At 41.2% G+C, this 12,766-nt stretch overlaps 1 protein-coding gene across 1 annotated transcript in view; it reads left to right on the plus strand.

The window, feature by feature from the left end:
- CD226 (CD226 molecule) overlaps positions 1–12,766 on the plus strand; it is a 40,780-nt gene that overhangs the window by 13,212 nt on the left and 14,802 nt on the right. Inside the window, exons 3-4 of the mRNA XM_024218557.2 lie at positions 5,169–5,501; positions 9,883–9,930. Of these exons, the coding sequence (XP_024074325.2) occupies positions 5,169–5,501; positions 9,883–9,930 (381 nt within the window). The remainder of the gene's footprint in view (positions 1–5,168; positions 5,502–9,882; positions 9,931–12,766) is intronic.

The following is a 12,766-nucleotide window of genomic DNA, read 5'->3' on the forward strand; positions in this document are numbered from 1 at the left end:
GCTCCCTACCCATAGGCTGCTCCCTACTCATATCGTTGAACGAGATGCACCCTGATGTTGACTGTTCGTGATGAGCTCACATGGAGTGCTCCCCACAGCAACCGTGTGCACTCATGCTTTGACTTAGATTGCCTGTTGCTAGGCAGCAAGTGCACCTGCCTAGCATCAGCCTGCATCACCCTGCATGAGTGTATATGTATGAACATAGCAATAGTAATAATTAAGTTTTCATCACAGGATCTCAAAGCACTTTGCAAAGGTAAGTGTCATTATCCTCATTCTGCAGAGAATTAAAATGAGACCAATCTGGGAACAGATTTCAGGGTACTAGAGGAGAGTCAAGAGAGCTATCTATTAGATCTCATTGTGTCTCTAATCAGATGTGAAATTTTCCAGCATCATGCAAAACAAAATCTAAATATATCCAAAAATAAACTGGTTAAAATAGACAAAACAACATGCAAAGCCACAAGATTATATATGTTGTCATGCATTTTCTTTCTTTTCACTGAGCTACGCCTTGCTCATGTTGGCAGGATCAATATTTAAGGTTACTGTAATTGTATTTCTATATCAAAAATTTTAAAAGAGAGTAATGTGTGAAGTTTATACAGTAAAGTTAAACTCAAGAACAAATATTAGGTTTACAAGACTGTAAATCTGGAAATAGTGCAACTTGTGATAAGCAGTAATAGTTATATATACCGATTTCAAAAATGAATGAAAAACTAGCTGGGAGGGGGAGAGCCTGATGTCTGAACGATTTGCCAGTGAAGAAACAAAAACTAGGTGAGGTTGACCAAAGAGTGAGAAAAGTATTAGAACTGGGCAGGAAACAGTTCTCTTGTCCTGCAAGAATTTTCAAAATTTTAAAAAACTTTCCCATGTCTGATCAGAACAAAAAGTAGGAATATTGAAAATTTTCAGAAGCTGAAAATCTATGTTTTTTTTTTTTTTAGATCAGATCAAAAAACTTTTGTTTAGATAATTTAGAATCATTTCATTTTGATTTTTAAAACTTTTTAAAACTATAAATTAACTTTTTCAATTCAAAACAAAAAGTCCTTTCAACCCTAAACCTGGAACTTTTTGTTACAGGATATTGAGAATAGATACTGGAATCCTTAGCTCCAGCCAACTTCCTGTTGCAGAATTTGAGCTTAGCTGCTCGTCCTCTTAAACCCTAGCAATTAATTTACATTGGTTGATATTCATTTACATTTTCAAGGCTACGATAGCAAGAAAAATGGCTAGAGACTTATACTTTGAAGAGACAAAAGTAGAAATTTTCTTTCACATTTCTAGTGGCCTTGAATCATGGGGAAGGGTCCATGGCTGCAAGATATGAGGAGACCAGAAGATAGCTCTGACTGTGACTGAATTAGTTCCAACATTAGCATGGAAAAACTGTTATTCAGAGAGTCATCCCACACAAAGCAAGAAGTAAATATATAGTGAGATGTGCTAAAAAAAGAAAGCTGTTACATGGAGGAGGAAGAGGAAAGTACTGCGCTAATACCTGTCAAGATAAAGAGAGCTAATTAAAGAAAACAAAAGCTCCAAATGTGCAGTATTTTTGATCCATGTATTGGGAGCATTTAATTAGAAATATGTAGGCCTGATTCTGCACTACCGTGCACCTTCTGGGATCACCTACACACAGTATGTGTAAAATACTATTGTGTCAGAATGGCACTTTCACAGGTTTAAATGACTGCAGATAGGTTTTATTCTACAGTATGTTGCCCTATGTATAAAATACAAGAGAGAGAGAAGTAAACATCATTTTAAAATATATTGTGACTTCTTCCCTGCTGGTAATGCTTATGATGAAATGCTCAAACTGCTACATATTGGCAAGGAATTTCAGTGCTATCCTTATTTGTTTTATTTTTTTTAAATATGTTTGGCTATCATTTTCATTTTCTTCCTATCCTAATATTTATTATATCAAAAATAACCAAGTTAATGCAATATCATGACTGAAGTGCAGAATATCAAGTATTTAAGTGCATAGAAGTCTGAAAATGATAGGTTTAAGGTCCATAGCCACCTTTACTCTATTCTTCCTGTGTGTATATTACAATAGGATCTCTTATTGCAAGCTGCTAACTGCTGGTAACTGTTGCATATTATTGGGCCACTAATATAATATGAAGAAATAGCACTTTTCATAAAGTCATAGATGTAAAGACCAGAAAGGATCATCTAGTCTGACCTAAGCATAGTGCAAGTCAGGAAGACTTCTCTGAATTAATTTGAACCATATCATGTCTCTTAGAAAAACATCCACTCTTGATGATCTTGGCAAGTTGTTCCAAAGGTTAATTACCATTGTTGTTAAAGTTTTGCACCGTACAGTATGAATTTGTCTAGCTTCAGCTTCCAGCCATTGGATTTTGTTATACCGTTGCCCATTAGAGTTCTATTAATCAAATTTCTATTCCCCAGGAAGGTACTTTATATAAACTCTGAACAAGTCACCCCCTCAATCTTCTTTTTGATGAGCTACATAAATTGAGCTTCTTGAGTTTTTGACTATATGGCATATTTTCCAATTCTTTAATCATTCTTGTGGCCAGGGCCACCCAGAGGATTCAGGGGGCCTGGGGTCTTTGGCGGTGGGGGCCCTTCCGCTCCAGGTCTTCAGGGCACTTCGGCAGCAGGTCCCGGAGCGAGTAAAGGACCCGCCGCCGATTGCCGCCGATGACCCAGAGCGGAGGAAGCTCCGGGTCTTCGGCAGCGGGTCCTTCACTCGCTCTGGGTGTGTTCGGCGGCACTGAAGGACCTGCCGCCGAAGACATGCTGAAAACTCTTGTGGGGGCCCCTGCAAACTCTCACGGGGGCCCCTGCAGGGCCTGGGTCAAATTGCCCCACTTGTCCCCGCCCTCTGGGCGGCCCTGCCTGTGGCTTTTCTCTGAACCGTCTCCAGTTTTTCAACATTCTTCTTGAAGTGTGGACACCAGAACTGGAGATAATTCCAGTAGTGGTTGCAACAGTGTCAAATATATAGCAATATAACTGCTCTACTCCTGCTTGATATTCCTAAATTTGTTCATCCAAGGATCACATTAATCCTTTGGCCATATAGTTGAACTAGATGCTCCTGTTGAGCTGATTATTGACCATGACCACCCCCTTTTCAGAATCAATGCTTCCCAGGGTAGAGTCCCTCAGCCTGCAAGTTAGGCCTCTATTCTTTGTTCCTTGATGTATGTCTTTGCATTAGGCCATATTAAAACACATATTGTTTGCTTGTGCTCAGCGTACCAAGCAATTCAGATTGCTCTGTATCAGTGACCTGTTCTCTTCATTATTTACCGTGTATGTGGCATGCTTTGCTTGAAATATCACAACCATATATGAATGGTGAATCTGGTGGTTAGAGGGTGCTACTTTGAGGTACAGTGTAAATTTCCCATTTAGAATTACATTTTGAGAGCTATCAGCCAGTTTTTAATCTACTTCATGTGACTTCGTATTATTTTGTTTTACTTCAGTCTCCCCCACATGTATGTTAATGATACCAAGCACATGCAGAAGCTTGAGAAATGCATCGTGGGACAAGTTTCTGAAGTGAACAAAGATAATATGGGATCCAACCCTTCAGTCCTTACCACCAGTGGGAATTGAGTGCACTGAGCACCCTGGACTGTTCCTTTTACATTAACTTGATTTCCAACCTCTTTCAGCACCAAATGTCTCCAAACAAGACAAAAATACCTATTGTCATTTAGGAGTTACATACATCCGAAAATTGATGTTAGAAACCAAGCTGTTCTTGAGTCCTCTGAATGCCAAGAACATTTACAGTTGTCCTAAAGAAGAGGATTTTTTTTCTTGCTTTGTTTATTTATAAGCAGCTAACTATTTCACTCCAAAAATTACTTCTGGGCTAAGAAACTTCAACAAGAAGGATTTTTAAAAAGAATTACTTTTAAGAAATTTGTATAACTGAGAAGTCATTTTCTTGAGCTGATAGTAACTGATTTAGTTCATTTGGGGAGTTACTGACCTTTCACAGGACAGTCAAATGTTTAGCTATCATGCAAGTTTTTCCTCAGTGGCAGGTCTGGGATTTTTTGAGGTGCACTGGAGTTGTGGTTGGGAGAACTTCAGTTCATTAACTGGTACCTTCTGTAATCTAACTGATGAATGTAGATTTGGAACTATATAAGGAGTTGAGGGTTGTTTCTTTCTTTTTTTTTTTTTTTAAGTATATGTGATGAGAGATCACAACAGGCAAGTTTTTATTAATCTGGAAAAGAAAAATTAATGTGACTGAAAAACAGACTTTTAGAAGAAAAGTGCCATCTCAATCTTAACTTGATTGTTGTTATAATTTTCTTGTGGGCGGGGATTTATTCAACAATGTGGGTAAATGGGTAATGTGTTAAAAATAAACTTGAAAATGTCTTCACATCCTGCCTTATGGAGGTGTTATAATATAGTGTGTGCATATGTGCACATATGTAATGTAAAAACAACGAGGAGTACTTGTGGCACCTTAGACACTAACACATTTATTTGAGCATAAACTTTGTGGGCTAAAACTCACTTCATCAGATGCATAGAGTGGAAAATACAGTAGGCAGGTATATATACACCAGGGGTCAGCAACCTTTCAGAAGTGGTGTGCCAAGTCTTCATTTATTCACTCTGCTTTTAAGGTTTCGTGTGCCAGTAATACATTTAAACATTTTTAGAAGGTCTCTTGTCTATAATATATAACTAAACTATTGTTGTATGTAAAGTAAATAAGGTTTTAAAAATGTTTAAGAAGCTTCATTTAAAATTAAATTTAAATGCAGAGCCACCCAGACCGGTGGCCAGGACCTGGGCAGTGTGAGTGCCACTGAAAATCAGCTCGCGTGCTGCCTTTGGGACATGTGCCATAGGTTGCCTACCCCGATATACACAGAACATGAAAAGATGGGAGTTGCCTTACAAAGCGGGGGATCAGTGGGTAATGTGGGTATGTAATGTGTTACCTTTCAGTATTTTAGAATTACCAGATGTCTTCAAACATCCTTCTGCTCTAAGCCAATTTAATTCATATTAACGTGTAATATTAGCATATAGACAATGGTACTTCTTGGAATAGATTGCTGCTCTTAAATGTAACCTGTATCCATTATAAACAGTCTTTTTTGTTTTCTTTTTAATAGATTCTTTTGAGGTATTTGTGCCACCAACCAACCACACGATTATTGAACCAGGGGGAAATGTGACACTTAGATGTCCTTACAGTGTTGGAGGTTTGGTGCAGGAAGTGATGTGGGAAAGGATTAAAGCGGATCGGATGGATACCATAGTCCTGTGTAATTTGTCAGAAGGGAAAACCTATGGTTCAGATTACCAGGAGCGTGCAATGATAGACTGTGCTACTCAGGAGAGCGACATCCTTGTCATTCAAAATATTACATCTTCTGACTCTGGAATTTACCGCTGTCGTTATGGTGGAAACAAAACCCATGTGATGAGCTTGACTGTCACTAGCGGTAAGTGAAGGGGCAGATGGGAACTCTTTGAACTGCTAATGTTTTCCACCCACACACAAATACTTGTAACTGCTAAGTGGGCTTCTATGATGTCACATTCAGACTAGCAGTATGTCATGAATAGCTAAATGTGGTGATTACTGTGGCTTCCACAAGGCTGGGCTGAATTTGAGCCTGGCTGGTCTCTCAGCTGTCTCAGGGGAACCAGTGACTGTGTGGGAGTGAGAGAGAAGGTGAGAGGGGTGGTTTGGAACAGGGGAGAGTAGTGGGAGAGAGCTACTTAAGGCTGGGAAGGGGAGTCTCCAGCTCCATTCAAGCTGCACCCTGGGAATTTCCCAGTGTTTATCCCCTGGAGCAGGGGTGCTGGAACAGTTTTTATAGTGGGGGTGCTGAGAGCCATTGAACCAAACTGTAAATCCTGTATATGATGGAAACCACTTCAAGCCAAGGGGTGCAGCACCTAGTTCCAGCACCTCTGCCCTGGAGTGAACTACGCTGGGTTCCAGAAGCGTGATGCACTCTGAGTTGTAAATATCTGGGAAGCTCAAGAGTGCAGTTTGTCTGGAGCTGCAGCATATCAAACATGGCTGCCATAATATGCATGTTAGGTACTCGTTTATTTATATATATTTGTTGTTTTGCATACGAATAGAGAATTCATCCTATCCGTATTGTAAACTTCTAATGTAATGCTTGTAAAACGTGCCAAACTGACAGCTACGCTTGCTGAAGTCCACTCATTGTCCTTGGAACAGTCTAAGCACACACCGAAACCGTGCAGATTCCCCCCATTGCCCTAAAATGACCTAGGCCTGCCCAGGTGAAAAGATAGCTTGGTCAGCCTAACTCAGTGGTGGGCAACCTGCAGTCCGTGGGCCTCATGTGGCCCATCAGGGTAATCTGATTGCAGGCCGCAAGACATTTTGCTGATGTTGACCATCCACAGGCACGGCCCCCTGCAGCTCCCAGTGGCCGCAGTTTGCCATTCCTGGCCAATGGGAGCTGCAGGAAGCGGGAAGTGTTGCCCACCACTGCCCTAGCTTCTCTACTAATTGTGCGGATGATATGGGGATATGGCCACCACCACATTAGTAAATTAGATGGAGATCATGAAAATTATTTCTTCTAGACCATTGAAGAATTGTTGTGTGATATCAGCCAGGCCTGGCTTCTCACTGGCAATCTGACAGGAAATGCTCCATGTTCCATTATCAATGCACAGAACCATCCAGCTGACAGTGTTTTGCATCACTAAAGGCCTATGGATTGGGATCTCACTACCTTGTGTCAGAACTATATAATGCAGATACCGCATGCAGAGTAAAAATTCAAAATAGGAATTTCTTTTTTTTGGTTTTCTTTTAAGGACTAGTCGATTTTCATATAGTCTTTTCATGCTTCGAAACCTATCCACTGAATTTACAGCCAGGAGAGAACACAGTGCAAAGTGTTAACTATGATGTACGTGAGATTAAAGACTGTACATGTGGGAATATGGAAAAATTTTGCACTGATTGCTTGCAACAATCTCCTTCTTCCTAACAGGAAATCTAACCATTGTGAAAAAATTGATATTCTCCTGTGTATATGTCAACTAACTCACATTTTATTGAATTTTCCATTCATCCTGATACCGCAGAGCTCCTTTGATGGTCCATACTAAATAATCCTGCTGCAGTTTTGATTTCTTTAATATGCTTTGACGGCGCTAAGACTAATTTTAGGTTGTTCTGAGCATGTTTTGAAAGTATAACTCCTCTTGTGCCTTCCAAATTCGACTCCTTCCATTCATGTTTAAGTCCATGCTGTTAAGTACCTTTAAAGGTACTGTTTTTTCTTTGTCATAACTGAGTGTTCTGGATATTCAACATACATCCTAGGACTAGAAGACTTTCTTTAACAGAAATAGTTCCTATGGCATGGAGTCTGAATCCTTTCAGAATGTTTAATCCAAAGGGTGGTTATTGGGGGGTAGAAACATGGAAAAATGAACCGGGCATATTACTGTGCACACCTAACCTGTTGTTGAATGAGAGGGGGAAGGGAAAAAAGCTTTTGAATCTTGAATTTCTCTTGACTTTGACAGTTTTAGGCACCCAAGTTTAAAAATGTTGACCTTATGCAATAATAATCAATCAGGCCTGAACCTGATGAAGTGTCTAGCAAAATTCCTATTGACTCCAAGTGCAGCAGGACACACAAAGCCCAAACCACAACAAAAAAACCCAAACAGTAAAAAGGACCAGTCTACCCCACCTGTTAAAACTCCCTTTCCTAACCTAAAGATTGATTATTAACCTTCTATCGCTTTAAAGAAATCCTATAAATCCCTGACAACTTTGACATTGTCAGTGTACATTTGGTTTCTGCTTTTAACAACTGTTGTTCGATATGAAAAAAGTTGAAAGGCTGTGCCTACAGCACAATACAATTCAATGTGTGCCAAGCCCTCTCCGTCTCAGGTACACACACTGCAACATTACACACACAACTGTGCACCAAGGGTGACCAGACCGCAAGTGTGAAAAATCGGGATGGGGTGGGGGGTAATAGGAGCCTGTATAAGAAAAAGTCCTAAAAATCGGGACTGTCCCTATAAAATCGAGACATCTGGTCACCGTATGTGCACCTTTTATAATAACTAAAGGAATTTTTTTTTATTAAAATGTTTTTCCAATAATTTTGTTTTTATTTTTCAAAAGTGTTATAATGCACAATGAATGAATGAGAGAACTAGGGGGAAAATATTAACTGGAAGGGGGAGAGAGAACTGGTATCACTTCTATACGTAGTAATGCACATTGGAAAACATAATCCCAACTATAGATATAAAATGATGGGGTCTAAATTAGCTGTTACCACTGAAGAAAGATCTTGGAGTCTTTGTGAATAGTTCTCTGGAAACATCTGCTCAATGTACAGCAGCAGTCAAAAAAGCTAAAGATATTAGGAACCATTAGGAAAGGGATAGATAATAAAACAGAATATATCATAATGACACTATGTAAATGCATGGTACCCCCACACCTTGAACACTGTGTGTTATCCCATCTCAAAAAAGATATATTCGAATTGTAAAAAGTACAGGATGGGGTAACAAGAATGATTAAGAGTATGGAACAGCTTCCATCTGAGGAGAGATTAAAAAGTCTAGGACTGTTCAGCATAGAACAGTGGGGTGTGGGAGGAGATATGATAAAATCCTGAATCTATAAAATCATGAATGGTGTGGAAAAAGTGAATAGGGAAGTGTTATTTACCCCGTCACATAACACAAGAACCAGGGGTCACCCAATGAAATTAACAAGCAGCAGGCTTAAAACAATGAGAAGGAAGTACTACTTCACACTATGCACAGTCAACCTGTGGAACTCATTGCCAGGGAATGTTGTGAAGGCCAAAAGTATAACTGTCTTCAAAAAAAGAATTAGGTATGTTCCTGGAGGATAGGTCCATCCATGGCTATTAGCCAAGATGGTCAGGGACATAACCCCATGCTCTGGGTGTCCTAAGACTCTGACTGCCACATGTGAGGACTGTATGACAGAAGATGAGTCACTCAATAAATTGTCGTGTGCTTTTCTCTCCCTCTGAAGCAACTGGTACCAGCCACTGGTGGAAGACAGGATACTGGGCTAGATGGACCATTGGTCTAACCCAGTATGGCCGTTCTTATGTTAACATTCTGAGAGATGTGGGGAAATTAATGAAATGTCCAACCAAGGTCAAATTTAGTTACTGTGGCCTGGTTCAGCACTTGTTTTGAATGAGCCAAAAAAAAAAAAAAATCATTTCTAGGCATGACTACTTGATATATCATTTTATGTATTTCCTTTTCATATCCATTTAGTCACCTCATTTGGCCTGGCTTTCATTTGGGGCTGCAGAGCCAAATAATAGTCCAGGTTCAATCTCCTATCAAACTCCTTACCATTTCTTCCTGATCTGGAAGTGGATTAAAACCTTGAGAGGTTCTGTACAAATATTGCAAGCCAGAACTAGATATAGGGTAAGGAGAGGGAAGAGTCAAAGATGACTCAGGTTTTGAGTCTGGGAAATTGTGGAGAATAGTAGAATTGTAAATAGTGATAGAGAAGTGGTGGTGGAGAGGGATTAAGAGGAAAGATTAGAAATACAGTTTTGAAGAGACTGAGTTTGAGAAGATGGTTGGCCGTTGTAGAAAAAAGGTCTGACAATTTTGGAAACGGAGAAACTGGACAGAGGGGCATCGGATGGGGGCAGAGAAATAGATTTGGGAGTCATTTGCAGAGTTGAAGCCATAGAAACAGACATACTCAGGTTATGAGAGAGAAAATACTGTGGGAGAATAAAAGTTTCCCCTTTTCTAAATGTGCATTTTTTCATCTCTTTCTGCAAACAGAAATCACACCATGCACTTCTAGTCAAAATCAGGAGGAGTACAAGCAAAGTAAGAAAATATACCACGGGAGGCTCATACAACGTTTGTCATTAGAAGTCCGCATGCTACACCTTGACATTTGCTCACAGGAATGAGAGTGCGGCCCACTTAATACTTTGATTTTTCCCCAGTCTATCCTTATTAGTTGTATGTATTGGTTTATTTGTGTTACAATAACACTTGGAATCCCCGTTGAATGGGGTGCTCTACAATCAGATAAGACTTTCTCTGTCCCTAAACCCTTACAATCTGACTAAAGACGTGAAGGGACAGCTAGTTTGCTGTATACAATATAGAGAAGGGTGACAGTAATAGGAACACAGGGCTGAATATATTGGCTAAATAGATAGCATTATTTTATTTTTAAACAAGCAATCTTGGCTGTGTTCAGCAGATCTCAGAAAGTTCAATTTCTAGTTTGTGGTGGAGTGATCTAAGGCTGTCTATTGTTCTGCAGGAAAAGTGTCATTTGTAGGGATGCTGTTTCAGATTTTTAACCACCTAGGTTTAAAGTGCTGGCAAAGTTCACTACTTTTGTGCTGCTTATTTCTCTGTCTGCCCATCCCAAGAGAGATCTTTACAAAAGGTGGTATAACAATTTATTTCTAATCTAACCAAAGGAAGACAGAAAAGGTATGGGTAGTTGTGGGATTTCTCTCTTTTTCTGAAAACCAGACAAGTTTTTAAGATGCTTAAATATGGATTTAGGGGCCAGAAGTGCGTCTGTTGTGCACTGAATTACACTAGCTTAGCATCTGGCCCTATGTGCCAAACTTCCAGGCATACAAGTTTGAAAATGTTGCCTATATAAGGTCGGAGTGTCATTATTATTATACCAAGGTACATCTGCTATATTATATTTAGACATTTTGTTTTAAAGTTGGTTTTTGAGAGAGTTAAAAGGGGGATATAGTAAAAAGACCACAAAGGGGGAAGTAATGAGTGGCTAAGAGACCTTGAGCTACCCATGAGCACTGCTGGAGGTATATTCAGTAAGTGGATTAAAGTGAGGTTCAACTTTGATAAGTGCCTGTTTAAAAAAAAAAAAAAAAAAACCACCCCAAAACACAATAGTATAATTGGAGTGCATGTTTATTGTTGCACTGATTTACATATTATTAGAAGTAAAATTTTCCATCTTTCAAGTTTAATGTGTTTAATGTTTCTCAGGCTGTAACCTGTGTAGTGTATCATATCTTCTCCTGGTGACTTGGTTTAACCGCAGCAGCACACTTGAGTTTCAGTGATGATTGATCTCACAAAGACTTCAAAACTCTTGTACTGGTTTTGAAACTGTGAAATCTAAAAGTCCAAACTTATTACAATAAAACTTGTTTTATTTTCTGAAGCAGCAATGTGCTATGGAATCTATGCCTCGTCCTACAATCCTTTTGAATGGTAATTTGCTATGATATGAATCTATTGTAGGATACAGGGAATGTAAGATGTTCATGTTAAGTACCTTATTTTAATTCTAGAAAGCTCATAAAGTATCTTTAAATTGGAAAAGTTGCTGCCAGTTTTTTGTTTAGTATAATAGTTAGAATTAGTGTTTAATTTCACAAATCTTTGCAGTAGATGTCATTGTAGCACTAAATAATTTTAAGCTAAAGAATTAAATCAATCAGAACTATGCAGTACAAATATTCAAATTAAGATCAAGTTGACTGAGCCCCTGTTTTTGTTTGTTTGTTTTTTAAAGAAATACTGTGTAGTTGAATTCTTTTTACTTACCTTCTTATCTTTAAGGCTAGGGTTCACCTGGAGAGTGGTGCCCCACACACTCCTGTACACCCCTCTCACACGGGGGGTGGGGTGTGACCAACCGACCCAACTCTCCCTGCCCAGTGCTCTCCACCCTCCATGCCTAGCTGGGGCCCCGGGATGGACCCGCCTCTCCTGGTACCTGGTGCCGCATCTTCCTGAGGCAACACGCAGGGGGGAGGGGGGCATAGGTTCACATGCCCCCCCCCATATTTCTGCCAGGGTTCACACCAGAATGTGGCCAGCAGCCGCCTTTTGGCACTGTGCGGGAGGGAAGGGATGGGAGCTGCTTCCAGCCACGGAGGAGGAGGAAGGGGGGGAAGGGATGACCTGGCCTGTGTCTTTGCAGAGCTCATCTCTTCACCCCACCTCCCGCATCCTGAGGCTGGAAGCAGCTTGTCCCTTCCTGCCCGCATAGTGTCGAAAGGCAGCTAACACCTCCAGGCTGCTGCTGGCCATCGACATAACCCAGCCGCCTCTGGCTACAGCACAGGCAAGGAGGGGTTAAGCCCTAAAGATGCATTGTGCACCAGGGAACCTGACTGCAGGGGTTTCAGGAAACCCTGCCACAGAGGTGACTCAGCAGGTGAGGGTGCCTAGGGGATGAACCCAAGTTCCCTGAGGGCAGGACCCAGGGCGGGGGGGCCGCGGCGGATGAAGAGGGTGCTAAGCCCCGGCCGCTGCTGTGGAGCCTGCAGGGTCGGGGCACGAACAGGCTGGAAATCGCTTCCCGCCCCCAACTCCAGAGCTTAGCCAAGGGGCGGAGAGGCTTCCCTGTGCCAGTGCTGTTCAGGGCTTTGGCACATGCAGGGCTTGGCTGCTCCTGGCCAGCGCCCCGGACTGGAGGGTCTTGGGCTTTCCTGGGGCATCGGCTCAGCCAGAGGCAGTGGGGGAAGGAAGGAGCCTGCCGGTCAGGCTGTTGGTGAGCTGAGGACTCTGGACAGGGGCTGGCTTTCTGCACAGCGCTAGGAGTGGGATGCACACCGCCAGTGGGGATATGGCGGAGCAGTGGGGATGGGAGGGGGGAAAGGGCAAAGCAAGGAGAGGACAGCAAGAGGGGGAGTAAAGGGATGATTGGTGG

Source organism: Terrapene carolina, unplaced genomic scaffold, assembly GCF_002925995.2.
Source record: "Terrapene carolina triunguis isolate 2854851 unplaced genomic scaffold, T_m_triunguis-2.0 Scaffold58, whole genome shotgun sequence".
Classification (NCBI taxonomy): Eukaryota; Metazoa; Chordata; order Testudines; family Emydidae; genus Terrapene; species Terrapene triunguis.